General features: G+C 59.9%; 2 protein-coding genes and 2 non-coding genes across 11 annotated transcripts; all 4 read right to left on the bottom strand.

The window, feature by feature from the left end:
* Positions 1-58: 58 nt before the first annotated feature.
* Positions 59-19,516, bottom strand: NACAD (NAC alpha domain containing). 3 transcript variants are annotated; one of them, XM_059170667.1, is made up of 9 exons: positions 17,199-19,516; positions 7,941-8,350; positions 1,577-5,908; positions 1,332-1,447; positions 1,172-1,246; positions 671-817; positions 456-599; positions 236-358; positions 59-149 (listed from the first exon to the last, which is right to left on the bottom strand). In XM_059170667.1, the coding sequence occupies exons 2-9, from the start codon at positions 8,005-8,007 to the stop codon at positions 135-137; spliced, it is 5,019 nt and encodes a 1,672-aa protein (XP_059026650.1). In that variant the 5' UTR covers positions 8,008-8,350; positions 17,199-19,516; the 3' UTR covers positions 59-134. The 3 variants fall into 3 exon arrangements, with proteins under 3 accessions (XP_059026650.1, XP_059026651.1, XP_059026649.1); XM_059170668.1 differs by lacking the exon at positions 17,199-19,516 and having other exon boundaries at positions 1,577-3,047; positions 3,078-5,908; positions 7,941-8,764; XM_059170666.1 differs by lacking the exon at positions 17,199-19,516 and having other exon boundaries at positions 7,941-8,764.
* Positions 19,517-19,668: 152 nt separating this feature from the next.
* On the bottom strand, positions 19,669-27,956 carry TBRG4 (transforming growth factor beta regulator 4). Of its 6 annotated transcripts, none has more exons than XM_059170671.1 (12): positions 27,844-27,956; positions 27,213-27,374; positions 26,258-26,745; positions 23,938-24,261; positions 23,265-23,436; positions 22,829-22,986; positions 22,202-22,321; positions 21,295-21,439; positions 20,787-21,032; positions 20,555-20,666; positions 20,348-20,462; positions 19,669-19,930 (listed from the first exon to the last, which is right to left on the bottom strand). In XM_059170671.1, exons 2-12 carry the CDS (start codon positions 27,229-27,231, stop codon positions 19,829-19,831), a joined length of 2,001 nt encoding a protein of 666 aa, XP_059026654.1. In that variant the 5' UTR covers positions 27,232-27,374; positions 27,844-27,956; the 3' UTR covers positions 19,669-19,828. The 6 variants fall into 6 exon arrangements, with proteins under 6 accessions (XP_059026654.1, XP_059026653.1, XP_059026657.1 ...); XM_059170670.1 differs by having other exon boundaries at positions 27,213-27,371; positions 27,844-27,952; XM_059170674.1 differs by having other exon boundaries at positions 27,225-27,371; positions 27,844-27,952.
* LOC131831027 (small nucleolar RNA SNORA5) lies at positions 23,085-23,219 on the bottom strand. Its single transcript, XR_009353542.1, has one exon. It is a non-coding gene; the product is annotated as a small nucleolar RNA SNORA5 (small nucleolar RNA).
* LOC131831028 (small nucleolar RNA SNORA5) lies at positions 23,604-23,740 on the bottom strand. Its single transcript, XR_009353543.1, has one exon. It is a non-coding gene; the product is annotated as a small nucleolar RNA SNORA5 (small nucleolar RNA).

Here is a 27,956-nt window from a genome sequence, read left to right as displayed (position 1 = left end):
CCTCCACAAATCCCGTTTGGCCAGAGCATGCGCCCAGCACGGAGGAGCCAGAGTAGAGGCCGTGTGGAGACACCTGTTTATTGAACAGTGGAGCCGGGGGCAGGGACGAAGCCGTGCGGTCGGGGCGCTCCTGGCTACATGGTGAGCTCCTGCAGAGAGAGGAGACCAAGAGAGCAGGCTGGGGAGGGGCCCGGCAGGGCCAGCAGCAGGGGGCCGAGGAGGGCCTTCCACTCACCATGATGGCGTTGACGATGTCGCTCTGGTTGTCCCTCAGGGCCCGCACGGCCCTGGCCCTCGACACATTGGCCTGCGCCATCACTAGCTCAATGTCACGGAGCTCCAGTCCTGCCTCATCCACCTGGACGGGGGCAAGCCGGCAGGTTCTGGGGCTGCCCCCACCCCAGGAAAAGCCGTGAGACGCCTCCCCAGCCCTCTCCTGTGTCCCTGCTTCCTACCTCCTCCTCCTCTTCCTCCTCCTCCTCACACCCAGACCTCACCAGCGGCCCAGGTGCAGACTCGGGGACCAGGGCGGACGGCTCTGTGGGCACTTTGAACTTCTCAGCAGCAGCTCTGTGCACTTGCTGGGACAGGTCCTCGATCTGCAGGGGCACAGCGGTCAGCCCCAGCCCATGCCCTGGGCCCCCACCCCACCCCCCGTGGCCGGCCAGACCTTGGCCTCGCCGAAGACCACATAGGTGTCTGAGGCCGGGCTCTTGAAAACATCAGGCTTGGCGATGACAAACAGGATGTTCTTGGATTTCTGGATAGTGATCCTGGTGACCCCCTGGATTTGCCGTAGGCCCAGCTTGGACATTGCCTGGGGGGGCACAGGGGCCTCAGACCTGGGAATCAGCCTGGGGGTCCCAGGCTGGGGTGGGGAGGAGCAGGTAGGCCCGGGAGAGAGCACACTGATGGGAGAACAAGGACTCTGCCACCAACTCTAGGGGACCCTCTGTGGGCTCTGGGTAGAGCCTGTGGGGATACCCGCCCCCCAGGTGTAGGGTAGGATACCGGACCCCAGCTGTGGGCACGGTCTCAATGGTGCTCTGGCCCCAGCGGTTTCACGACCTGATGGCCCCACCCATGGCGTCTGTCAGCCACTGGGTGTGAGGGGTCCCCTTACACAGCAGGCCTGTTCCCCGGGGAGTGGCCCTGGCAGGACCCCACCCACCTTTCGGGCCTTCTTCTCACTGCGACTCTGCTTGGCTTTGGCCACTGTTTCCTCGCTGCTGCCGCCTGCTGGGACCTGGGGAGGACAGGGTTTGAGCACCCAAGGGAGGGTTGGGTGGGGCCCTCTCAGGGCTGCAGCCTCCCTCATCCCGGGCCTGCACCTGGGTCGGGCACTGTGCCGTCTGTGCTCCCGAGAGGTCCTGCTCCTCCAGCTCGGCCGATGACTCCCCGTGGCTGTCTGAGTGCTGGCCGGATCCTGGAGCCCTTGGGGGCGAGTCTGGGCATGGGGTGGGGGCGTGTGCATATGAGGACGGCTTCTGCCTCGTAACTCATCCCTACGGCCCGCCCACCTGCCCCCTGTGGCCCCGGGCTTGGGACACAGCTCCGGCCCCTCAGCCCCCCTCACCTTCCTCCAGGCTGTCCTGGTCATCCTGTTGCTCGGCGGCTGGGAGCCCTTGAGGGCCAGGAGGCACTTGGCAGGGGGTCGAGATCCGCCAGGCCTGGTCTTTGGCATGGGTGTCCCCCGTGGGGGCCGTTTTGGGGCTGAAGAGGGGGGAGTGGGGTGGGAGGCTGACTCGATGCCCAGCCCCAGGAGGTTTTGTGGTTCCTGAGGAGGCAGCCACTGCCCGCTGGGCTCCTGCACGTGGTGGCTGGAGGCCCGGAGAGCCTGGAGGCTCCTTGGCCTCCGTCGAGTCTTCCCTAGGTCCCTGGCAAGGGCAGGGCATGAGGGGTGCCATGGGGCATGGGGCTGCCTCTGTGGGGACCCCAGGAGCAGCGGGCTCTGGGCCAAGGGGCCTGTCTCGGGTCATGCTGGGCAGACCCCTATTAGGGCTTCCGGAGGCTTGTGGTGGGGACAAGCTGGGGCTTCCAGGGGCTACTTGAGCCCTCACTCCACTGCCTGGGCCCAGCACGGGTTCCAGCCGCCAAGAAGGTGCTGGAATGGTGGGGGCAGGCTCTTCGGGGCAGCCCCTTCCAGGCCTGGCCGCAGACCTTGGGGGAGACTCAGAACAGGAAGCCAGCCCAGCTTCTGAGGCCACAGCAACAGAAGACCTGGGCTCGGGGTTGGCTCTTCCCTCCTCTGCTGGGTTCTGGGGCCATGTGTGACTGACCTCGGGGAGAGCAGCAAGATGTACCTCTGGGCCACTATCCCCAGGAGCCTTCCTAGCACTGTGGGGTGTTGATCTGAGGCCTCCAGCCCCCTGATTCTCACCCCCTGGGTCCTCCTTTGGGGGAAAATGGGGCTCAACTCCATCACCAGCAAAAACACAGGCACTGGCACAGGTTTCCTGCTTAGGTGCCAACAGACCCTCAGCTACTTCTTCTCTAATGGAGGCAAGCTTGGGTGGGTCTGTGGCCTCCATGGCAGGCCCAGGGGGGCCTGTGGCAGGCTCTGAATATTCTAGGGCCTCCGTGGCAGGCTCAGAAAGTCCTGGAGCTTCTGTGGCAGGCTTGGGGCATTTGAGGGCCTCTGTAGCAGGCTGTGAGCATTCTTGGGCCTCCGTGGTAGCTTCTGGGGCTTCCGTAGCAGGCACAGAAAGTTCTAGGGCCTCCGTGGCAGGCTCTGGGCATTCTGGAGTCTCTGTGGCAGGCTCAGAATGTTCTGGGGCCTCCGTGGCAGGCTCAGAATGTTCTGGGGCCTCCGTGGCAGGCTCTGGGCATTCTGGAGTCTCTGTGGCAGGCTCAGAATGTTCTGGGGCCTCCGTGGCAGGCTCAGAATGTTCTGGGGCCTCCGTGGCAGGCTCTGGGCATTCCAGAGTCTCTGTGGCACACTCAGAATGTTCTGGGGCCTCTGTGGCAGGCTCTGGGCATTCCAGAGTCTCTGTGGCAGGCTCAGAATGTTCTGGGGCCTCCGTGGCAGGCTCTGGGTCTTCTGGGGCCTCCGTGGCAGGCTCTGGGTCTTCTGGGGCCTCCATGGCAAACTCAGAATGTTTCGGGGTCTCCATGGAAGACTCAGAATGTTCCAGGACCTCCATGGCAGGCTGTGGGCATTCTGGGGCCTCCATGGCAGGCTCTGGGCTTTCTGGGGTCTCCATGCCAGGCTCAGAATGTTCTGGGGCCTCCATGGCAGGTTCTGGGCATTCCAGGGTCTCTGTGGCAGGCTCAGAATATACTGGGGCTTCCATGGCAGGCTCTGGGCATTCCAGGGCCTCCGGGGCAGGCTCAGAATGGTCTAGGACCTCCATGGCAGGCTCTGGGCTTTCTGGTGTCTCCGTGGCAGGCTCAGAATATCCTGGGGCTTCCATGGCAGGCTCTGGGCGTTCCGGGGCCCCTGTGTCAGGCTCTGGGAGTTCCGGGGCTTCCATGGCAGGCTCTGGGCTTTCCGGGGCCTCTGGGGCAGGCTCAGAATGTTCCAGGACCTCCGTGGCAGGGTCTGGGCATTCCAGGACCTCCGTGGCAGGCTCAGAATGTTCCAGGGTCTCCAGGGCAGGCTCAGAATGTTCTAGGGCCTCTGTGGCAGACTCAGGGTATTCTGGGGCCTCTGAGGTCGGCTCAAGGAGTTCCAGGGCCTCATTGGCAGGCTTGGTGCATTTTGGGGCCTCCATAGCATGTTCTGGGCATTCTGAGGCTTCCATGGAAGGCTTGGAATGTTCCGGGGCCTCTGTGCCAGACTCCAGGCATTCTGTAGCCTCTGTGACAGATGGTGGACATTCCGTGGCCTCCGTGGCAGACTCTGTGCATTCTGTGGTCTCCATGACAGGCTTGGGGCAATTTGTGTCCTCTGTGTCAGAGCCAGGGCATTCCACGGCATCTGTGGCAGGCCTGGGGTGTTGCAGGGCCTCAAGGGGGTCTGTGGCCTCTGTGGCAGGCTTGGGGGAGTCTAGGGCCTCCGTGGCAGGCTTGGAGGTACCCCATGAGGTCCAGGGCACCCCGGTGTCTGCAGCTGGCTCCAGTCCATCCAGCTGGGCCTGGTCCCGGGCTGGAGGCCCCAGGCCTCCCGTGCAGCTTGTGTCCCTTTCCTCAGGTGCTGGCCTCAGTTCCGAGGTCACTCGTCCTCCCTGTTGGGCTGCAGTGACCACAGGGTTGATCCCTGGCACGTAGCCTGCATCTACCCACAGGGTCTCAGGCCTGGCCTTGGCAGGAGTCCCTTGGCTTGAGGGGAGGGCTGCGTCCTGCAGGGACACAGGTGTGGCCTCACAGTCAGGGCCCTGGTGTAAGGTCCTGTCCGTGTCCCCCGGCTGGGGCACAGGGCTGACTGTGGCGGCCAGCGCCTGGCCTGAGGGGAGGCCGGTGTCCTGCAGGGACAGAGGTGTGGCCTCAGATTCAGGGCCTTGGCCTGCTTCTCCTTCCAGGTTCTGCAGAGAGTCTGGGCCTGGAATGAGGGTTCCCTCTTCTGGGGAGGTCCAAGACTCTGGGCCTAAGGCTGCGCCGTCATCCTCCCATTGGGGCTGAGCCGTGACCGCAGCAGCAGGCACCAGACCTGAGATGGAGCCCATGTCCTCCCCCCAGGTCCAGGGGCTCTCCCCAGTGAGGCCCGGGGTTTCCTGTGCTGCGGGAGGAGTGGAGGCCTGGCCCATCTCGGGAACCCGGGCACCCGGCTCCCGGCTCTCGGAGGCTGGGCTGGCCACCCCCGCGGAGACGGTAGGAGCGGGCTCGCCGGGGGTGTCCTGGAGCAGGGCGGCAGGCTGCGCATGGGGCTCCTCGCTGTACAGCCTCTCGTCGTCTGCCCCCGCATAGGAGGCCGAGTCGGGGTCGGATGAGGCCGCCGAGGTGTCGTCCCGGAAGGCGAAGGCCTCGTCCATGCCCTCGGTGATGGAGAGGTCAGACAGGGACTGCAGGGAGGAGGCGAACGTGCTGTCGTCCTCGCCCTCCCCGGCTGGGTCCCCTCCAGGGACAGGGACCTCCTCCTCCTCCTCGGGGGCTCTTGGCGTCACCTCCACAGCCTCCACTTGCACGATGAGGCTGCCTCGGAAGGGCAGGAGGGCGGCGGGGACCATGGGGTCGTTGGCCAGGAAGTCCAGCTCGAAGAAGTGGCCCTCTTGGCCCCAGGAAGAGCTGCTGTCGGCTGAGACGCTGGATTCCGGGGACGGGGGGCCCGGGGGCCCCGCGGGAGGCAGCTCCTGCTCATCGGCCACGGAGCCCGGCGGGGAGAAGCCCCAGCCTGAGGGGACATCTAGCCCTTCGGCCGGGGCCAGCAGGCTCAGGGAGCAGGACGGGGATGAGGCCCAGCTGTCTCCATCTGCTGTGATGTAGGAGCCCGATGGCGAGGCGGGCGGCGAGTCCCCTGGCTCAGCCGGGGCCTCCCTGCGGGGCCCGGGGCCAAGGAGCAGGGCAGAGGTGGTCTCGGTGGGAGTGGAGGGTGGCGTGAAGTAGGAGTCAAGGTCTGGTGCAGGGCAAGGCACAGGAGGGTCACCCTGAGAACACAACTCGGGGGGTGGGTCCAGGCTGGGGTGCCCACCCTCCCAGTCCCTGAGCTCTGGAAGGGCTGCCCTGGACGGCAGGGACACCCGGCGGGTCTCCTCACCCATCACGATCCGGGGCTCCAGGGTGGTTGGGGGAGGGCCACTGGCAGGCTGGGCCTCGGGGGAACCCAGGCTGGGGCTGCCTTCTGTGGGGACTGCCCAGGCCGAGGGGGTGCCTCCCGGCCCTGCATCCCAGCTGGCTCCCTCGGGCGGGGGCCGGGCGCCTGGCTTGCTGGGCAGAAACTCCAGGGCCAGGGTGCTGGGTCCAGGGGTCAGGGCACAGTGCTCCAGCCGGTCCCCTCTTGGGGTGGTGGCCACGGCCACATCACAGGACGACTCTGTGGAAAGAGAGGGGTGTGAGAAGGAGAGGCATCCTCCAGGAGTGTCTGGGAGAGAATTTCCGAAAGGTGCGATGCCAGGGGAGCAGCCTTGGGCCGGGGATGGAGGGCATGGATCCTGAGGCCAGGACCAGCACCCATCTGCAGACACTGGCTGGCTGGGACCTGGCAAGTGACCTCACCTGACCTGCATCAGAAACCCCCGGGGGGGGGGGGCACCTGGGTGGCTCAGTGGGTTAAGCCGCTGCCTTCGGCTCAGGTCATGATCCCAGGGTCCTGGGATCGAGCCCCGCATCGGGCTCTCTGCTCAGCCGGGAGCCTGCTTCCTCCTCTCTCTGCCTGCCTCTCTCCCTGCTTCTGATCTCTCTCTGTCAAATAAATAAAATCTTAAAAAAAAAAAAAAAGAAAAGAAACCCCCAGGGGCAGGACACCTGCATCCCGCTGGCTCTGTGATGATCTAGGTTTCCCACCTCCTGTGTGTGGAGGTCTCGCCTCTAGGCCTTGTCTCCTTGCTGCCCACACCTGAGGCCAGCCTCTAGGGGTGCCACCCGGCTCTGCTCTCACTCCTGCTCACAGAGAGAGAAGTGGGGCCACTGTGTGTGCATCCTCAGGCTGCAGGTCCCACGGAGGCTGAGCTGGAGTGTGGGGGTGGGGGTGGGTTCCTGTGGGAGAGGGCAGTGGGAGGACGGGCTCCAGGACAATAGGGCCAGCCGGGCCATTCCGCCCCGCGGGGCTGGAAGGGCTCCCCCTGCCAGGAATATGCAAGCCGGACCCAGGGCAGCATCACAGGGGCTGCCTGGGCCTCGACCACCCGTTCAGAGGGTTCCTGCTTCCTACCCATTATCACCCCACAACTATGTGCCTCAGTTGTCTCCAAAAGTCAAGAATCTGCCAGGATTAGGGGTGAAGTTTTTACGAAGGGGTAGTGCCCTCCACTGCCCATTGGCCTGCAGCAATGGGGGACGCTCCCTTGGGTGCCGGGGCCATACTACTGCAATTCTGAGGTGGCCAGGGGATCCTGAGAAGGGGTCTTTCGAGTCCACTGCCGTTTGACAGACACCGAATGCCTGGAGGTGGGTGTGGTGGGCAGGGACGGGAGGAGATGGGGCTCAGAGCGGGTGGTACCCTTGCCGTCCCGTCCTGGGGCAGGGAGAGGGCAGAGCCCAGCCATGGGGGATGAGGAAGGGAAGTCAAAAGTCAAAGGTTTTTAGAAGCATTCAAGGTCATCAAGCAACTTGAGACCCTGGGTCTGAGAAGTCGTAGCTTTACTGGACCCCAGAGGGAGTCCAGGCCCCTGGACCCAGCTCTGCTGACACTCCCAGGTGACTGATCCACAGTAAGGTGCCCTTGGCCCTCATGGCTGACCTGCTGGGCCACCCTTCTTGGTCCTTTCAGACCCAGGTAGACACCCTCAGCCTCCACCCAAACTTGCTGACCTCGCCTCTCCAGTGATGTTTGCCTGCGCCCTGGGGCACTGCCCCCAGACCTGCTCCCCCAGGGGATCTGACCTCCCACCCTCACAGCCTGTCGCCCGGGCTTCCCCAGGCTCTAGCTCCAGTCCTGCTCCAGCTGCCCAGGCCACCATCCCTGAGGCAGCTTCAGGCCTCTAAGGGGCGGGTGCCCCTGATGATGGGGTGCAGTGGAGAACCCCCCACCTCTGTTCAGGGCCCGCAGCTGCTCACAGACAATGGGGCAACAGCGGCGGCCCAGAGGGCGGGACACCAGCCGAGAGCCACGGAGCCCTGGGATGCTCACAGGCCCTCGCATCGCTCCCGGCTCCTGGAGGACATCCCGTTTCCGCCCTTCCCCGCAGTCCTGAGCTGGGACGTGCGGGGGGGGGGGGGCGGCGGTCAGCATTCAGGTGCTCGAAAGGGCAGGGCGCCAGAAGGACCGGAGAGGGGACGGGGTGGCGGGGGAGGGGTGATTGGAGAAGGCAGAAGGACAGAGGGGACAGCAGGAGAGGGATTAGACAGGGGACAGGCAGGGACAGGGCGGCGGAGACAGCCGCAGGGGGCACAGCCCGAGGCCTCACCTGTGCGGGGCCCGGGCCTGCCCGCCTCCGGCAGCAGCAGCTCGGCGCGGGCAGCCTCCCCGGGCATGGCCTGACCGTGCGCCCTTCCCTCCGTGCCCGGTCTGTCCGTGCGTCGGTCCGGCGGAGCCTGCGCGGCCACCGCCCCTCGGCCAGGGGGTAGGGGGTGGGTGGGTCATCGGATGACGTCAGCGCCGCCCCGCCTGCCCGGAGCCCCGAGTGAGCGTGCGCGTGCGCCCCAAGCACTGCAGAGCGGCTGGGGCGGGGGGCGGCCTTCCTCCTTTCCCCGACCTGGGCTTCGCCCTCCTTCCGCGCTGCCCGGCCCCGCCTTTCCTGCAGCATTCCCCTCTGGACGCTAGGGGATTCGGGGCCGGTCGGAAGCTGGACCAGGGAACATCAACCCTAAGCAGGGCCTGGAAGAGAAGGGGGTGGGGAGGGTCGCCAGCGCGTAGGGTGCAGGGGCCTCAGCGCCCCGAGGGAGGTGGCGGCGCCGACCCGGTGCCCGGCCTCCTGCGCGCCCCTTGCCTCCATCCAGGAGGTGAGCCGGAGCCGCAGCTCCGCGCCGATTGGCTGCGCGCGCTGGTCTCCGTGACAACCGCCTCCCGGCTCCATGGAAACTGGAGACCGAGCAGTGCAGGAAGGCGAGGGTGGGGGCGCGCCCCGCAGCTCGGCTCCCGGACAGGCGGAGGAAGAGGAGAGCCACGCCCCCGCACCGCTTCCGCGGCCGCCTCCGCCGCACCCCAGAGCCGCAAGCCCTCTCGAGCCTCCCCGAGTTGTGCCCTTGCTTCCTCCTGGGCCCTCCCGCGCTCGCACCCGCCCAGTGCCAGGCTCCGGCTCCAGGAGACAGATGACCATTGTCGCCACCCAGAGCTGGACGGGGGCAGGGAATCAGAGCGGTTATTGTCATGGGGGTGGGGCTGGGCGTCTCCCCAACCTGTCTCTGCGTGGCCGCCCGGGATGCACCGTGGAGCTAACCCCCTTGCCTGCCCTAGGCAGCAGCCCCGCCTTGCCCAGCCTGAGCCGGCATCCTGCACCCCTCTCAGGGTCTGGAAATGCTGGAGACCCGTTCATCTATCCCCGACCAGGACCCTCCTCTTCCCCTCCTTCCCCACACCTTCATCCGCGCCTCCCAGACTCCTCTAAGTTGCCTCTGCTCCCTCCACTCCCGCCCTTCGCCGGTGCTGCAGCCGGGGCTGAGTCCTTCTTAGCCCCACTGCTCCACGGACCCTACTAACTGGCCTGCACACACACTTTCCGGAAACCAAAAGCCCTTCAGCATGCCCTGAAGGCCTTCTAGCTTTGTCTGCTTTGTGGCCTAGCTTTGTCTCTTTGCCCGACTGCCAATAAATACAGGAAACCAGAACAACTCTCTGACATGAAAAGAGTGAGGTGACATGGTGGGGGTCCCCAGGGCTGGAGGAACAACAGAACAGCCCCACATAAGGGGGTCCAGGATCACATTTCTTGACCTCCCCCTGCCCGCCCCCATCCTGCTACCAGGAAGAGGACCAGGGGTGTGTATTCATCCCCATGTGGGGCTGGAGTTCCACTGCGACTCTAGGGGTGTCTGCCAGAACTGGCAGGAGGATCAGGGAGAGGCCCATTCCTTCCCCACCCTGCTCACTGTCCCTCTGCCCCACCAAAATGCCCCAACCTGAGCACTGGTTAGGGGGTGCCCACAAGATTCCCCAGCCCCCGGCCAGAGTTCCAGGTTTCCACCGAAACCACAGGCCACTAGAGCATACCCAGGACCCGCCTGGCAAGCCCGAACAGGACGGCCACCTGCTAAAATACAGAATGTGAACCGAAATCACGCAACTGATCAGGGGACAATAAAAAATCCCCGTCCTACCAGGAAACTCAAGGAAACCCCAGACCCAGGAAAGGCACAATCAGAATAAGAAAGAGGAACCGGCTGATGCCCAAACGGAGGCGGAGATGCTAGGATTATCAGACAGGGACTTTAAATCTGTCGTGCTCGAAAAGCTTCCATAAGGAATAACAGTTTATCTTGGAGCAAATGGAAAATGTCAGCAAAGAAAGAGACATAACACAGAAGAAAACCAAAATCACAGCACGATACAGACTCATCGAAATGAAACACTTGCTGGGCGGCTTATCTGTGGCCCGAAATGACAGGGGACGTCCCCGTGAGGCTGAGGATGGGTCCACAGAAAGGACTCAACCTGTTTACAACAACAATAATGAAAACGCTGGGGAAAATTGGACAGAGGCTCAGGAACCTGGGGGGGTAACAACACAAGATCCGCTGTTCACATAGCCGGAGTCTCAGAAAAGGGGCAGGGGCGAGTGGTCGGAAAGAGTACTCAAGTGATGCCTGAAGCTCCCCAACACAGCCAAAGACAGAGACGTAGAGATCCAAGGAGCTGAGCAAATCCCAAATATGGTACATCCAAGGAAATCCACATCTGGACACTTGAGCTGTAAGCTCTGAGCACTGAGGACGAGATCATTGAAGCAGCCAGACGAGCGTGAACCCTACAGAGAACGCTGAGCGCAAGTGCAGTGCTCTTCTGGTCCAGAGCCCACGGCTGGAGGGAAGCGCACCCTGTGTTCCAGGTGTTAGAAAGTGAGAACCATTCAAGAAGAAGACCCTGGCTTCGGCCGTGTGCCTGTGTGCATGCACGGGAGCGACGGAGAAATGCACCCTGAGTGAGGGGACTCTGAGGGCTCCGGCCCCTGCCCAGCGCCCCACAAGCCTGGGTAAAGCATGTCCCTCCACCAGGATGAACACGATAAGGGTGTCCTCTTGGGGCACCAGGAGGGAAGAAGAAGCACGGGAAGGACAGAGAGCAAGCTCTCCTCCTGAGTGCCTGGCGGCATGTGTGACGATGAAACAAACATTAACACCAGCTGACACTCAAGAGGGTTTTTTTTTTAAAGATTTTTAAAAATTTTATTTTATTTGACAGACAGAGATCACAAGTTGGCAGAGAGGGAGGGGAAATTAGGCTCCCCGCTGAGCAGAGAGCCCCATGCGGGACCCTATCCCAGGACCTGGAAATCGTGACCCGAGCTGAAGGCAGAGGCTTAACCCACTGAGCCACTCAGTGCCCCTCAAGAGGGTTTTTTAAAAAAAAGATTTTATTTATTGGAGCGCCTATGTGGCTCGGTGGGTTAAAAGTCTCTGCCTTCAGCTCAGGTCATGATCTCAGGGTCCTGGGATTGAGCCCTGCATTGGGCTCTCTGCTCAGCGGGGAGCCTGCTTCCCCCTCTCTCTCTGCCTGCTCGTGATCTGTGTCAAATACATAAATAAAATCTTAAAAAAAAAAAAAAAGACAAAACGAGATGACACACCCCAAACCATTCTATGTAAGTCGAGATACAGTCCTTTTAAATGGTCAGAGTCCACAGAAGGGGCGCCTGGGTGGCTCAGCTAGTTAAGCCTCTGCCTTTGGCTCAGGTCATGATCCCAGGGTGCTGGGATTAGAGCCCTGCGTCAGCCTGCTCAGTGGGGAGCCTGCTTCCCCCTCTCCCCACTGCTTATGCTTTCTCCCTCTCTCTCAAATAAATAAGATGTTTAAAAAGAAGTGTTCAAAGAGTCCACAGGAAAGCAGGATGAGAGAAACGAAAGAACAAGGAACAGAGGCAAACAGGAAGACAACAAAATGGCCAGCTTTGGGCCTTAACACGCACAAACGTGAATAGGCTAATTGTACAAATTACATGAGACATGGTAACATGTGCGCGCACAGAGTGGGAGGCAAAGACGGGCGGAGGGGACACGAAAGGCCGATGGAAGCATGTGCTGTTTATGGGAAAGTCACTTAGAGTCACGGGGTCGGTGGGCTGGCGGCAGTGGACTCGCGGTGTGGCCAGCAGCCCAACGGCAGGCAGCAGCCAAACGAGGGCGCCGCACGGGGCAGCATCTGAGAAGGCAGACCTCTGAGCAGAGGCGTGATGTCGGCAGACTGACAGTGTGCGGAGACACGCTAGAGGCTGGGATCAGTCCCCTAGGAGAACATGACTGTCCCAGATGTGCTCATGGCAGCTGTTAGAGCCGCAAAGTACGTGGGGCAGAGGCCAGCGCAGCTGCGGGGAGGCTGCCGCCGCAGGTGTGGCTGTGGACCCCCCTCCGGCCTCCGGACGACCCACTGCGCCGCTGGGCAGCGAGCCAGCCCGGTGCAGGACAGCCACAGCGCACCTGCCACTGTCCCCACGGGCCGCCTGGCCAGTGACGCGGAGTGATCCTGTGTTCTAAGTAGGGGACCTCTCATGAGGAAGCTCACAGCTCAGGTGGAAAACACACCCCGGTGCATCCAGATCACGGCGTTGTGTTCAGACCACGGCAAGACGACAGGAAACCCTGCAAATGCTGGGAAGAAAGCCACACTCCGGCACGTGATCCGGGGGTGAAGGGGGAGGGCCTCGGGGTTTTTAACACAGAACTGACCTGAAGAAGAATGATACAAAACATTGAAGAGTGTGGTCTGCGGTAATGCAGCCGAAGGGATATGTATACGCATCAGAGAGCGGCAAGACCTCAACATCATTGACGTTCCTGCCTCATGGAACTAGGACAAGAAGAGCAAAATAAGACCGAAAGCACCAAAAAGAAGGAAATATTGAAGTCAGGAGTGGAAATCAGTGACAGTGGAAACAGGAAATCAATGAAACAAGATAGTTCTGTGGGGATTTAAGACCGACCGAGCCCTAATGAGGCTGACAACCTGAAGAGGACAGAAGCCCAGTAGCCGAGCGCGCTGGGATCTGAATGCTTAGCTCGGAGGCGGCCTGACCGGGCCACATGGCGCCGGACGCTGGGTGAGACTGTTCCCGGGAGCCAGACTGTCTGAAATCCCTGGAGGCAAGAAGCAAATTAAAATCACCAAATTCGAGCAACCGAGTTGAAGGAGATGGTCTGAACAGTGCTGGAACCATGAAAGACACTTAATTTGTCATTTAAGAGCTTACCCGAAGAAAACTCCAGGCCCAGAGTGCATCGGCCACTTCCCCCAAGTGTGCAAAGTACAATGTCTGTTTGAAGTGGTCTCTTCCAGAAAGCAGGAGATGAAGGTAGCACATCCGAGCTCATCTCCTGAGGCGAGTTCAAATACTGCACCAAAACCAGGCTAAGATGGTGCCAGAAACGAGCAGCAAACAAGAAGCTACAGACCGTGTTGCCCATGAACTCTGGCACAGAAAATCTCAGTGCCAGACTGGCAGATTGAGTCTGACACTGTATAAAAAGAACTACACGACCGTGACCAATGGAATTTATTCCAGGTGTGCGCGGACGGCTCGGCACTTGAAAACCATTTGGTGGAACCCACCATATCTGCAAGCTAAACAAGAAAAATTATGTGGCCGTATTGAGTGACACACGACCCGCCTGACGTAATCCAACAGCCGTTCAGATGGTGAAAAACTTCTTGGCAAGTAAAAATGAGCTCGACTGAGATTATGCAAAAGCTTGGAGCCAACGCCGTGCTCAGTGGCGAGACTGAACGCTCTCTGAGGTGGAGGCAGGAAAAGGGCATCTGTTCCCGCCCGTTTTCGACACGGGACTGCGGGGTCTAACCGCACAGGGAGGCAAGAAAAGGAGTGAGGGCAGCCAGACTTCCAGAATGAAAGCCTGTTTCCCAGTGAAACTGGTGGAAATCATACCACCAACACTCAGGGCTCCTGGAAATGATCTAATGGGAAAATGGACTAAGAAAGAGCTATTCAAGGAAATTGGGGCCAACTTATTTTGTTATTTTTTTAAAGATTTATTTATTTATTTGAGAAAGGGAAAGAGAGTGCGCACATGCGCATGGAGGAGGGGCAGGAGAGAAACTCAAGCGCATTCTGCACAGAGTGCAGAGCCTGACTCAGGCTTGGTCCCCTGACCGGAACTGAAACCAAGCATTGGACACGACTGAGCCACTCGGGTGTCCCGTTCAAAGTTTGAAAGAATGCAGAGTCATTGGTATCTGATGCAGCCAAGCCGCTGCCTCCTTCCCCTCTCCCTGCTCACGAAGGTAGAGAATGCACCTGACTGCTGAGCCAAGAACACGGGGTCCCCAGGTTCTCAGCGTTTCCTATTCCATCCTGGCACGTGCTGCTGAGCCTGAGTCCCAGGCAAGTGTGAGTGAGGTGGAGCTCCCTTCCTCTGATTAGCCCCCACTTGTGGAGGGAGACTCTACCCTGGGCCTGGTATGTGAAGTATGTCAGCTCAGGGCCATGGTTCCACTCCAGAAGAGGCTGCTGTCCCCCCTCCACTGAGTGCTCAGCTCCCAGTCTCTTCCCCGAGGAGCCAACTTGCCATGCAATAGCGCCTGGGGAAGTTTGAGTCCGAGGGTTGCTCTCAAGACCGTGGAGGTTATGGTCAAAGGCATCTGGGAGGAGACTCACAGAGCCAGTGAAGCCAGAGCCCAGAGAGCAGGCCAGGGTGACTGTGGGCACAGCCATGTACTTTCCAGAGGAAGGGCACCAGAGGCCGCACACCGCAAGGGAAAAGCGGAAGACTTCACCAAGATAACTTAGCCAGTCCCGCAAACGAGCAAGTAACAGTGAGAAGCCCCAGAGGAGAGAAAGTGTTGGCCCTGAGCCCAGAATTATTACAGTATTTTATTAAAAATGCCCAATTTCCAACAGAAAATTACCAGGCACAAGGAGAGTAAAGTAGGACTATATATACCCCTGTACGGGGAAGAAAGCGGGCAACAGAAACTGCCCAAGAGGGTGGCAGGATGACACACCTCACAGAGACTTCGAGGCGCCATGGTACACGTGTGCCTGAGCAAAGAAGTTAAGGGAGGTCAAATGATAAGGTCAAAAATAAATTAAGGTCACATCCAAAACGCAGGGAAATGATGACATTCACTTTAAGGGGTGAACAGAAGATTCGAATGGGCAGGAGAATGATGACATTCACTTTAAGGGGTGAACAGAAGATTCGAATGGGCAGGAGAATGGGTGAACTTGAAGCTGGACAGACCATGCCAGCTGAAGAACGGGGGAGAAGACAAGCGAACAGAGTCTCCGGGAAATGCGGAACACATTAACGGCCTGGACACCCCCATCGTGGGAACGCCAGGAGGAGAGCGTGCACTTCCACAGAAGGCGCGGCTCACACTTCTAAGCTGAATACAAAAACCTCCCAGACATCAGGAAGCCCAATGGACTCCAGGTAGGATATAGGCAGGCAGAGCCACAGCAGGCGTCTGTAAAAATCCTAAAGTCAAGGACAAACTTGACAAGCAGCAGCGACAATCAGGACAGGAACATCAGTTCAGCAAGGCTGCGGGTTCAAGAGCAGTACAGGGAGGTGGACGGTCAGTGCCTCACAGCCAAAGCGACCCCAAGAAGGAGCAAACGTGGAGGTGCCATGCGCCCACACTTTACACTGCACTACAAAGCACATAATCAAAGTGATCCAAACAGTACGGGTCTGGCGGGAAACAGACACGGGTCAGCGGAACTGGAGAGAGTCCAGAAATAAAGCCACACTTAGGGGGTCAACGAACCTGTGAGAAAGAAGGCAAGAATGTCTGACGGGGATAAGACGGTCTCGCTGACAGACACTGGACAACATGCAGAACGAGACCGGGCACTGCCTTACCCTACACGCAAAAATAAATTAAAAATGGACAAAAGACTACAGTGTGAGACCCGAAGCCATAAACCCCCAGAGGAGAGCACAGGCACGTTCTCTATCAGTCTCGCAACATTCTTTTCGGAGTCTCCTCAGGCAAGGGCAACACGAGACTGCATCAGCCCAGAAAGCTGGTGCACAGGGGGAACGAAACACGAAGGCGGCAGCCTACAGAATGGGAGGGGGACCCGCGAACCACACGACCAAGTGAGGGGCGAATACCCAAAATACATACAGAACATATGCGATAAAACATATAAAACAAAGCATATAACAAAAACCCAACAACAGATACCTTGATTAAAAAACAGGCAGAGGATCTGAATAGGTACTTCTCTAAAGAAGAAAAGCATATGCCAACAGACGCGTGAAAAGATGCTCAATGTCACTCATCGCCTGAGACACACACATCACAACAGGGAGAGACCACCCTGCCCTGTCAGAATGGCTAGTATTAAAAGAGATATGAGAAGTGTTAGCAAGCGCGTCAAGTTGGGACACTCGTGCACTGTTGATGGGAACATAAATCGATGCAGCCATTTCTTGGAGTGGAGGTTCCTCAAAAAACTACACAATAGGGCACCTGGGGGACTCAGTTGTTAAGTGTTTGCCTGCAGCGCAGGTCAGGATCCCAGGGTTCTGGGATCGAGCCCTGCATTGGGCTCCCTGTTCAGCGGGGAGCCTGTTTCTCCCTCTTCCTCTCCCCCTGCTTCTGTTCCCTCTCTCACTGTGTCTCTGTCAAATAAATATTTTTCAAAAAATCCTACAAAATTGTAAAAAATCGAAAACCCCAAACACAAAATGGCAACAGCTTCAAAGAAGGGTGACCAGAGGGAGGGAGGGGCCGTGGGGGTGGTACACAGATGAAGCGGATTAACAGGCACAAACTTCCAGTTAGAAAACATGTAAGTCATGGGTACAATGTACAGCATGGGGAAGACGGTCAACAATGTTCTTGTAACTTCGGTGACAGAGGTAACTAGACTGATGGGGATCCGTGTACAAATAGAGTCACCATGATGTACACCGAAACTAACAGGATATTGTACATGAATTATACTTTGGGTACAGATTCAACTGTATTTTTTTTAAGGTTTTATTTATTTATTTGACAGAGATCTCAAGTAGGCAGAGAGGCAGACAGAGAGAGAGGAGGAAGCAGGCTCCACGCTCAGCAGAGAGCCCGATGCGGGGCTCGATCCCAGGACCCCGGGATCATGACCTGAGCCGAAGGCAGAGGCTTTAACACACTGAGCCACCCAGGTGCCCCAAGACACAACTGTATTTCTATAAATTTGTAATAAACAATCCAAAATTGAAATAAAGAGAATGTCATTTATAATAACCCCCAAAAGAATAAAGTCCTTAGGAATTAGTTTAGCAAGGGAAGCTCAAAATTTACACTCTAAAAATTAGAAAAACTTTGCAATTAAGGAACGGCTAAATCAATGTGCAAACATCCCATGTTCATGGATCAGAAGGCATAAGGTGGTTCCGAAAGCGCTCCCCAAACTGAGCCGAGGCTCCCTTGCTATTCCTCTCTGAGTCCCAGCTACTTCTTTGTTAAGAACTGACCAGCTTCTTCTAAAATTCATACACAGCCACAAGGGACCCAGAATAGTCAAAACCACCTTGAAAATGTACCATTAAGTAGGACTCACCCTCTTTAAAATTCCGGTGTGGTTAACGTAGGGTCGTATGAACTGCAGGCGTGGAGTGAGCCAACACTTCCGGTCACTCAGTGCTCACCAAGCACCCCGGCCCCTCGGCTGCCTCCCCCATCCTCCGGGCCACCTCCCCTTGGGTATGCATTTGTGCTCTATAGTTAGGAGTCTGTTTTTTAGTTTGCCTTTTTTCCTTTTTGTTTCATAAATTCCATACACAAGTGAAATCCTATGGTGCCTTTCTTAGTCCACTTAGCGGACTACCTTCCAGCATCATCCACATCATTGCAAATGCCAAGTTTTCCCTCATGGCTGTAAACAGCCCATTGTTGTGTGTCATGTGTGTACACCCCTCCCCTCCCGTTCACCCATTCATCAGGCAATGCGCACTCGGATCACTTCCGTAATTTGGCTGCTGTCAAAAGCTCTGCTCTAAACCTAGAGGCACAGGTATCCCTTTGAATTTGTGTTTTATCTTTTTTGGGTAAATAGCTGGCAGTGCAATTGCTGGGCTGTAGGGTGGCTCTATTTTTAACTTTTTGAGTTAACTCCATACTGTTGCCTACAGCGGCTACACCAGCCTGAATTCCCACCAACAGTGTATGAGGGTCCCACATCCTTGCGGACCCCTATGGTTGCGTGTTAATTTTAGCCATTCTGACAGGTGTGAGGTGGTGTCTCACCTGATGCCGAGTGATGTGGAGCATCTTTTCATGTGTCTGTTGGCCATCTGGATGTCTTCTTAGGAGAAATGTCTGTACATGTCTTCTGCCCATTTTTAAACTGGAAGGTTTTGTGTGTTTGTGTGTGTGTGTTAAGTTCTTTATATACTTTAGATCTTAACCCTTTATTGGATGTGTTATTTGCAAATATCTCCTCCTATTCTGCAGGCTTTTAGTTTTGTTGGCTGTTTTCCTTGCTGTACGGAAGCCTTTTCATGTAGTTCAGGACTCACACTAACTTCAGAACGTTCTACAAAGCAACAATCAAGAGACAAGAGGCTACTGAGAGCCAGAAATAACCCCAGACATCTGTGGCCAATGGAGTTTCAACCAAGGTGCCAAGACTATACAACGAGAAGAAAGCTGTTCTCCTGGTAACAGTGCTGGGACAAGTGGAGAGTCATGTGCAAAAGAACAAAGTGGACACCAAGCACACACCAAATACAAAACGAACCCCAAACAGATGAAAGGTATTGAGAGCACAGTTATAAAATTCTTATTAGAAGATGGGTGTTATTTCATGATCTAGATTCACCAAACAAAGGATTTTCGGATATGACCCCCACAAAGCACATGCAAAAGAAAAAAGATACAGTGACCTTCATAGAAACCTTTTGTTGGTTCAAGGACACCATCAAGGAAGTGAAAACCCACAAAATGGGAGGAAGCATTTGCAAATCCTTCATCCGGTAAGTGACTGGTTTCTAGAACATCCTCTTACAACTCAGGTCACGTAATTAAAAATGAGACGCAGAGCTGAACAGTTATTTCTCCAAAGACGATACAAACGGGAGTAAGGACATGCACTGGTCGCTGTGGGAACACCAAGATGGCAGAGGCCTGACGCACATCCCCCCGATGGCCAGAATTTAGTGCTCCCCAGCACGAGCGACAGGGAAGATGCCCCATCTTCTAGAATCCAAGCCATCTAGGACACCACCACATGGCAAGGACACAAAGAACAAAAGGGCTCCTCACTCTGCTGGTGGGAGCGTAGGCCGGCACAGTGCCAGCCACACTCCTGGGTCTTCATCCGAGAACTGGGGTTTGTACCATCCTCGGGAATGGGGCTGAGCCATCCAACCGCAGGGGCAGGGAAGGGCCAGACCGGAGCACCTGCATGAGCGCTGCCCGGAAGGAACTGGCGCAGATCCCACCCGAGGGCTACGCAGTCAGACTCCTCTATAGAAGCTCTGAGGTCAGGGGAGAAATGGAGAAAACGGGTGGCAGCTAGCAAGAGGGACGTGCAGGTGTAGAGGGCACAGGGGTCCTTGTGCCGATGAGCCGTCCTACTTGGGGACTCCCATCCCTGTCAGTATCTTGGTGGGACACCCGCCAGTGGCACGAGAGGTCGCCACTGAGGAAACTGGGACCACACAGCTACTGCGTCCCTTCTCACGAGCACAAAGGGACTCGTGTGTGTCCCATGGAGACAGGTGAGCCTGAGCAGCGTACAGGACAGGCTCACATGTCCTCAGGGGGCCGCACGAGGCCCCTCGGAGCTGATCTGCACCTGGTGCTCACCCATGCCAGTCCTTCGCTTTGGCAGGTCTCTTGCCTGGGCCATTGTCGCTACCCCCTCCCACTTACGGAGGGACAGCCACCCCCTGGGCAAACGTGTGCAACAGGCAGCTGTGTGCGTCCCAAGGGGGTCCCTGGGGAAGGCAGAGGTGGGGACAGGCCAGTAGCGCGCAAAACAGGGCAGAGGGCAGTGAAGGCAACAAAACCCGAAATGTCTCCTGCTGTTGAAAGCTGAAATCACAGGTTTATTGCCCGTAAGAAGCAGAAGCTGCAGGCCAGCACGCCCCTCTGGGCAAGCTTGTCCAGGCACGAGTGTCCAGTGGCCCTGGCCAGGCCTCGGGAGAGCCTGGCCCCCTGCAAGCACAGTCCATGGCTCGAGACGCGTCACTTGGCCAGCTCCTCTGCCACTGCTTTTCGCATCTTGTCCTTCAGGTAGGCGCCTTTCTGCCACTCGGACTTGAGATCCAGCCACTCGTAGTAGGGGACCTGCGGGGAGGGCATGGCTACCGCGGCTCTGCCCGATGTTCTGCGCCTGCACCCCTAGCCTCCCAAGCCCACAGAGCCGCAGGACTGTGGCCGGCAAGGAGGCCTCACTTCCCTTAGTGCTCAGAGCTACAGCACCCTGACCCCTGGGCCAGGGATCCGGAACGCTGTAGCGCCCAAAAACAGCTTTTTAATTTCTAAAAACCACTGAAGACAGAAAAACATCCAAGACGTAAACGTGACAAAACCGTCCCCCAGCCTGTAAGACCATCTGCTCTCTGCGGCCAGCATGCAGACTGGGTCTATGAGGCTCTGAGTGGCTCCCAGAAGCTGCGGCCTTAACGCCACCTTCAAAGCTTCCCTTTCTTCCGTGTGAAGGGGGACCCCGATGTGGCTGACCCCGGGCCCCACGGTACTCACGTCCACCACCAGGAAGCCAGCGGCCTGCACGTGGCGCCGGGCCAGCGCGAAGCGCCCCAGCAGGTCTCGGCTCCGGCTGCCATAGCTGGAGAACTCCCAGCGCAGGAAGGCCAGCCTGGCAGGGAAGGGCGCGGGGCTCAGGCGGAGTGTGCTCCTGGGGCCCGCGGAGGGAGCAGGGAGACCCAGGGAAGGCGTCTGGCTGCCTACCTCTTGGCTCCGGGGGGCAGCGGCTGGCTCCCAGATGGTGGGGCGAGATGAGGGGCCACAAAGTTCCTGAGGGGCAGGAACTGGCCGTCAGGGTCCAGCAGCACCTCAGCATCTAGGAGGGGCGTGGGTGCACGTGTTGGGGACCGTCCCCGGGGGCACAGGGCCCTCACCACAGAGGGCTGGAATGAGCAGCAGCCCCGTGGCCATCAGTAAGGGGGTGTGCGGGGCTCACCCAAGACCCAGCCGTACTGCGTGGGCACCGCGAAGCTGCTCCTGTCGCTGCTCCCCAGCAGCCCCTTCAGCGTGTCCTGCAGCTCCTTCTGCAAGGGGGTCACCTTCCTGTCGAGGGCAGACAGTCCAGGGACCAGGGCCGCAGCCGGCAGACATGGGCCCGCGTACCCAGGGTGCTCCAGCTGTGCGCTAGCGTTCACATGCAGCAGCTTCCTCAAGGTGCCCTGGTCCTTCGGAGACTTGGCCTCTAAGGGAGAAGACAGCGTGAGAAGAGCGGGTGGGCTGAGGGACACGCAGGACAGGCGTGCTGCCCCCACACTGCCCCCTGAACCACATGCGCTATCAGGGAAGAGGGTCTGGGGGCCCCCCACAGGGAGAGGGCAGAGGAGTGGTGAATGCCAGGTGAGCTCAGGGGGCTGCCTCTGCCCTGCCCTGGCAGAGGCGCGCAAAAGCAGATGGGCACGTGCGGTGGCCGTGGGCTCGGGAGGAGGGGACGCCCCACCCCTCACCTAGAAACTGGCCGTGCAGTTCAGGGCGCAGCACGGCCCGCAGCTCTGCCTCCCGCGCCTGCCGCAGCACGCACAGGGCCCACACCACGTCCACCTGCAGGGCCGGGTGCAGTCCGGTCAGCTCCGAGTCCAGCTTCTCGTGAACCTGAGCGAGGACAGGGCGGGCAGAGAAAGTGGTTGTGCTCAGCGGCGGCCAGCATCCCGGGCCAGCAGCGCTCAGGGCTCCCGAAGGACTTGGCCACCCCGAGGCCTGAAGAGCTACGGGGACAATCCTGCCCACGCTCCTGGCTAGACTTGGGACAGCCCCGGTCAAGAGTACCAGAAACCCTCCTCGGCACCAGCACAACTTTCAGCTGGAGCTTCCCACAGCTCCTCCCAGCAACAAGGGTCTGTGGTATGAACTCATGTCTCCCGTCACACGGGGAGCAGGCCCCAGGCCGGGAAGGTGTTTCTGGTCTTGAGGGGACTTGGAGACTATGGAAGGGGCTGCAGCTGGCCTGCTAGACCCACAGACACCCAGGGTCAAAGCCGGTGCACATGCAGAACGGCTCACCCTGCGTCAATGCACAGGTGACCCATGCGGCACGCAGCTCTGCCCGCAGCTCACAGCGACGGCAGGGCGTTAAGGAAGCACCAGGATCGGAGACCAGGGATCCCTTGGCCCTGTGCGGCCCGCGAGGGAGCCGGCCGTTGCCTCTGACCCGCAGCTGCTTCTGGGCCACACAGCAGGCGTGGGGGACTACGCGTCTTTTGTCCCCAGGACAATGTGCGTTATGTGGCTCTAGCCTGCTTCCCTCGCATCCCCATGGCCCCCACGCAGAATTCCAGCCTGGAGCTGCTCCCCAGGAGCCCCGTAGCAGCCGGCAGGGAGAGGGGAGGAGAGGGGGCAGGGGCGCACAGACCGTACCAGGCTGAAGAACTGATCCTCCTGTTCCGGACGCTCCGGACGGAAGTTGAGGTGCGCGAAGGCCAGAAGCACATTGCACAGGTGCGGTACCGGGACGGTCTGGGCTCTGTCCAAGACGTGCTGGGCCGGCCAGGCCAGGCGGAGGACAGTGTAAGACAGACCCATCCTTCCCATGGCCCATGACCCTAGCCGACCAGGGCCACCCAGACCTTCCCCGCCAGCAGCTACCATCCCCAGAGGCTGGGATCCCCAGGAGCCGCCCGGCAGTGGCTTTGCAAATGCTGCGGCTGCTCGGCATGGCCTCAAGCAGCTGCTGGCTGCACACACACAGACACGTCTGTCCCCGCTGCTGCCCTGGGAGCTCAAGCGGATTCCAGCCTCGCCACCCGTTCGGCTCCCTGCGACAGCCACTCAAGAACAAACTCCTCCGAAGCTGAGAGAACAGAAAACACCGTCCCCTCCCACGACGTCTACTTCCCGAATGACCCAAGGAGAAACCCCCATGAACAACCAGGCAGTGTGTCTGGCCAGCTGTGCCTCCCTGATGCAATGGGCAGGGAACCCGCTCCAGGGGAGTCAGGCCCCCACAGCATCCGAACCTAAGCCGCAGGGCTCTGCCCGGCTCACCTGGACGAAGGCCTCGAACAGAGGCCCACTGAGCCACTTGAGGAGGGCAAATGACTTGGCGCAGTGGGCCACCTCGCCGGATGTCAGGCCGGGCACGTGGGGCAGCAGGTCAGCAGCCAAGCGCTGGAACACCTGCGTCTGCTGGAAGCCGAGTTTGCCTTCAGGACAGAGAGAGCCCAGGGTTCACCCTCGAGGGTCTACAGACTGCCCTGGGAGCCACCCAGCCATCCCAGCCTCGCCTTGAGTTCTGGGGACGAGGTGTCCGTGACCAAATTTATCCCTGAGGCCCAGCAGAGGGGACCAGGGCCCATGGGTCACTGTGTTTCTGTGGCAGCTTCTTGGGCCAGCGCCAGCCACGGGGTGGGCGGGCACCGAATTTGACACAGCTGCAGCCAGAGCACCCTTCTCCCCGCTGCTCCCAGCCAGAAGAGCTCACCATAGGCGTATGCCAGGTCCAAGAGGACGCCTTTCGTCAGGGGGAAGGGCTTCTGGACCAAGTGGTAAGAGACGGCTCGCAGCAGGGGCACCGACCGCCGGTTCTGAGCGGCCAGCGTCACCAGCACCTTCCGCAGCTCATCGGGCCCGAACTGTTCCACCAGCTCCAGGCACTGTCAATCACAGCCGCAGAGGTCAGCGGGGCGGCCGAGGCCAGGGCTCCTGCGCGGCGCTGGGCGGCCCCTGTGGGACAGCAACTGGGCCTGAGCTCACTAACCCCAGGCCCTGGCCGGGTAGGGCCTGCCCCAGCTCCCACCCGGGGAACCCCCAGGCCCGGGTGCCCTGTCTGCAGCCAGACTTATCCCCAGGTCCCAGCGTGGGGAGCCTGGGGCCCATGGGCTGCACGGCCTGCTGTAGCAGCCATCTAGGCCAGCGCCTGCTATGACGGCAACGGGGGCTGAATTTGACCTGACTGCGGGGAGGGTGGGGTGGAAAGTGGGGTGTGGGGGTGTGTGGCACAGCACATTATCGGGAAGCGTGAGCCTGGAGTGGGTCCACCCACCGGCCCAGGTCAGGCGCACACAGTGATTTTAGAGAAGACGAAGCATGCTGGGCTCATCAGCATGGCCACAGAGCGTGCCCGTGGCTGTCCTGTGCCCCTGCTCCAGTAGTACCTTGTCCTCCAGGCGGTTCATCAGCGGCTCTGAAAGGGGCCCCGCCTTCGCCATCAGGGCCACCACTGTGCGGCCGTCCTCGATCTCTGCCCAACGCCGCTCCAGGCTCACAAGCAGCTCGGCCAGCAGCTCCTGGGAGCCCCGCTGCTGCATGTAGGTGGTGCTAGACTCCGCCAGGAAGGCCAAGTGCTTATACCGGAGCCTGCGCAGGCGCCAGCGGACCTCCTGCTCCACCGACTGCAGCTGCTTGCAGGCCGTGGGCAGTGCCAGTGTGTAGAGGCTCCGGAGCAGCCTCACGAGGGGCCCGTGCCAGACGGAGGCTATCTGGGCGAGGAGGACACAGGAAGTCACATCCGAGAACACACCTGTGCCCACCTGTCTGGAGCCAGCACAGCTCCCCGCCCACGGCCGGAAGGTGGGCACTTCTGGCAGCCCGCCCCGCTCTGCCAACGGTCTGGGTCCCCTGCGAACATGAGCTCTGTGCGAGGAGGAAAACCCCCCAGGCTCCTCCAACACAAATTCCATGGAGGCAGGTGGTTACACAAAGACCCGGCCACGGATCTGTGTAGTGGGTCCGCCGGACGAGTGCCCCATTCACACGCAGACATGAACCCAGCAAGCTGCCGAGTCCAGCAGTCAGGGGAAAGCCTGCAGGGCTGACTCAGGTTCAAACTGTCCACCTGCTGGCTCCCTGGCTCGCAATGACGGTAAGCAGTTAGCTGAGGGGAGAGAGCCGCCCCACGGAGCATGTCCAGGTGTGGCACCCTGCTGCCCAACCCTCCCACCAGTCCCTGCTCTCCGAGGTGTGTGGCTGCAAAGCAGCCCTGGTATATGTGGGCAAGAGAAGGCCTGGTGACCCCACACCCCCAGGTATCAGGGACGAGGGGCTGGCTGTTCACAAGCTACCACCGCTGCCACCTCAGGGACCCACACCCCGTGAGGCTTCACACCACAACACACGGTGTCCCAAAGCCCTGAGGCAGTGACACCAGCACCTCCCTCCTCCTCGGGGGCTGTTTCTGATAAGGGGGACCCCGCTGATGTTTCCAGTCGTCAGGGATGTGCATGGGCCTCTCTAGCCCAGCTCACGCCCTCGCAGAGGCAGAATGTGGCGGAGGGCCCCCAGGGAGCCAGCATGCAGGGGCTCAGGTGGGGTCCTGCCCATAGCACTGAGCCTCTAACTCAGCCCCACTGGTGGGGCCGCTCCCTTCCCCGGTGAAATGGGACTGCACAGAGGAAGCAGAGTGTAAACAGGGGAGCCAGGGAAGGGCTGCGGAGGCCAGCAAGTAAAAATTTCAGTCTGTATCAGGAAACATGGTGCGGCATCTGTGTCTCCTGGAAGGCAGGAGAGCTTTTACAAGGAAGCTCGGCCACCACCTGCATTACACTTTGTTCCCTGTTTGCTTTGGCTCATGGGTTTGCTCCGACGTCTGCTCTCGTCTCTTGAAACACACTTCAGTTGTCTGTGTGTGTGTGCAAAACAGTAACTACCAGGACCACAGTTGCAGAACCAGAAGGAGGCTGGTAAGAGGTTACAAGCGACAGCATCAGAAAGAAGTGACCTTCTGCCGTGACCTCAGTGCCATGCACACGTTTCAAGAGACAGAAAGCTCCACACCTCCCTTACCACAGAAGCATTCTGGCATTTTCTCTGCGGGCCTATCTGGCTGTAAAACCAGCCGGCCACGCCCACTGCTTTCCCACAAGATAGTTGGAAACCCCACCCTTAACCTGTGACTCTCCTCAGCCTCGCCTCTGACACCTGCACACAGAGCTCTGGAGCTCAGTGACCAAAGCAGGGCTTCCCTCCAGCATGGACCGGGGGAAGGACTGTGGGCCGACAAGGCCACCGCCAAGAGCTGGTGTGTCACCCCACCCCCGTGCCACAGACAGGTGCCCTCTGCACTCATGTGTTAAGGATTTGACCAACTGGATGACGGCTGCACCCAGCTCCCTGGGACCCTTCCTCAGCCCCCCGCCCCCCGTATCTCCTCCAGCTTTAGGGGCATGCCCACCGTGAGCCAGACACTGAAGGATTACAATTACACAGGTCAGGACAGCCTGCCCAGGACAAAAGCACCCGGGAAACGGAGAAGAACCAGCTTGCTTCCTGCGCATCCATGTCCCGTGTCCCATTTGCTGCTTGGTAGAGAAGGACAGCAAAATTCAGCTAAGGGGACCGTGCGGACAATTAACCAAAGAATGTAACGAACTAGGCAAGCAAAAAGGTTCCCAGTTACAGAAAGCGACTGGCTGCTCTGGACTCCAGTGCCACTGTTTTCTGCCCATTGAACCTTGAGAGAACATTCTAGAAACCCACCTGGCTGTTGACAAGCTGGAGAAGCTGTTGAAAGCGGGCATCCTGCATGAGCGAGGCCTTGTGTTCCGGCTTATCGGAGAGCAGGCGGGAAAGCTGGATGAGCACGAGGGCTGCGTGGTTCTCGTGCAGGCGGTGACCACCACTGAGCAGCTCCAGGAGCTCCTCTGGCCGGGTGGCCTTCTCGATGAGCCGGTCCACCTCCTGCTGCTGCGGCCTGGCGCTGAACACGTGCTCCTTCTCTAGGAGCCCAGACAAGGAACGTGGGAAGTGAGAACTGGGCGAGGTAGCTGAGGAGGTCAGAGTCCTGCGGCCGACCTGGGCAAGTCTTAGTCCACCCACGGGAGCCATGGCAGGAGCCGTGGCAGGGGGAACAAGGGTGGCCTCCCTTAGGAGACATGCACATTGCTTCACCAGGCGGGCAGCCATGGCGGCCTGGGGCTGGGGGCAGGGGCTGGCAGGTAAGATGGCTAGCACGTGGTTCCACAGCCCTGCAGACAACAGAGAGAAAGCAGTGATTCCGGTGAGCTCCCGTTCGCGGACCCGAGAGCAGGACCCACAAAGGGACGGCCACCCTCCCCACCAGCTGGAACCTCTCCTCTCTGCCTGTCCCTGCGTGGGCCGGTGCTTTCTGCAGCAAAAACCTCATAGACTTGGTTTCCGCGAAGGATGTGACTGACCACCTAAGTGCAGGGCACCAGGGCTTGGGCTGCGGAGCGGCTGTTCTGGCAGCGCCTGGAGTCAGCCAGCTCGACAGTCCAGACCCCCGCCTGTCTCAGGCCTCCCGGTGGGGCTGGCCCGGGGCCCCCCTCACTTCCAAGGCCCCGAGAGTTAGAAGAGCTGACTTGGGGAGACGCAAGGGAAGACGTTTTCCATCGGACCGCACCTGGAAAATCCACACCCCACAGCCTCGCCCTTCCGCCCCCACCAGGCCCCGCTGTTCCCCAACGCCACAGACCCAGGAAATCACCCTTCATGCCTCCATGCCCAGGCGAGACGTCAGCTCCTCCCAGGCTCCGTCGCACATCCCGCTGCTGCGGCCTCCAGCCGCTCGGACCGTCTCGCTCGGCGGGGCGATCCCGCGGCCGGCGCACGGCAGGTGCCCGGGCCTCCCCTCCTGCTAAAGCAGAGCGCGCGCTCGACTCCCAGCTGCCCGGAGCCTGGCCCCAGGCCGCACGCCTCCCTCGCTCGCCGGCGCACTGCAGCTGCGATGCCTCGGGTCTCACCACCGCACAGCCCAGACTCCGGAGGGCAAGCGCCCGAAAGCGACGTCCCGCACCCCCGGCGCCCGCCGGCGGGGACGCCCCCCACGGAGGACAGCCCTGCGGCCTGGGGACGGAGCTGAGGTCCGGAGGCCCCACTGGGGTCGGAGGAACACCAGCTCCGAAGCCCGGCCGTCGCGGGCAGACAGAACACCCGCAGCCGGACCCGCCGGCCGCCACGCGGCATGGCGGCGGAAGAGCGCGCACCTACGGGCCGGCCGGTTCCCCGCCTCCAGCCGCAGGACCCCGACCCCCCGCATCCCGGTGCGCCCTCAAGCCCTCAGAACCCACGCCCAGAATCTTCCTCCCCACCCGCGCCAAACGTACGCAGCAGCCGCGGGAGCTGCCGCTGACCTCCATGTGCCCCCGCAGCGTCCTCCGCTCACGCCGCGCGGCGCGCTCGCTACGTCACTTGGAGCGCCGCCGGAAACGAGCCTAGC

Source organism: Mustela lutreola, chromosome 4, assembly GCF_030435805.1.
Source record: "Mustela lutreola isolate mMusLut2 chromosome 4, mMusLut2.pri, whole genome shotgun sequence".
Classification (NCBI taxonomy): domain Eukaryota; kingdom Metazoa; phylum Chordata; class Mammalia; order Carnivora; family Mustelidae; genus Mustela; species Mustela lutreola.
The sequence above is the reverse complement of the archived record's forward strand: the minus strand, read 5'-3'. Positions and strand labels throughout refer to the sequence as shown.

Bases quoted from the DNA above. Each gene is read 5' to 3' on its own strand.
- TBRG4 (XM_059170671.1), bottom strand. The intron at 22,987-23,264 runs GTGAGCTCTTCT...TCTGTCCTGAAG, and splicing joins GGACCTGGCATACGCCTATG to GCAAACTCGGCTTCCAGCAG. The intron at 19,931-20,347 runs GTGAGTACCGTG...CCCTCCCCGCAG, and splicing joins CTGGCTTCCTGGTGGTGGAC to GTCCCCTACTACGAGTGGCT.
- NACAD (XM_059170667.1), bottom strand. From the start codon at position 8,007: ATGCCCGGGGAGGCTGCCCGCGCCGAGCTGCTGCTGCCGGAGGCGGGC. The intron at 1,448-1,576 runs GTGAGGGGGGCT...CCCCATGCCCAG, and splicing joins CCAGGACAGCCTGGAGGAAG to ACTCGCCCCCAAGGGCTCCA. The intron at 818-1,171 runs GTGGGTGGGGTC...GTGCCCCCCCAG, and splicing joins GTGAGAAGAAGGCCCGAAAG to GCAATGTCCAAGCTGGGCCT.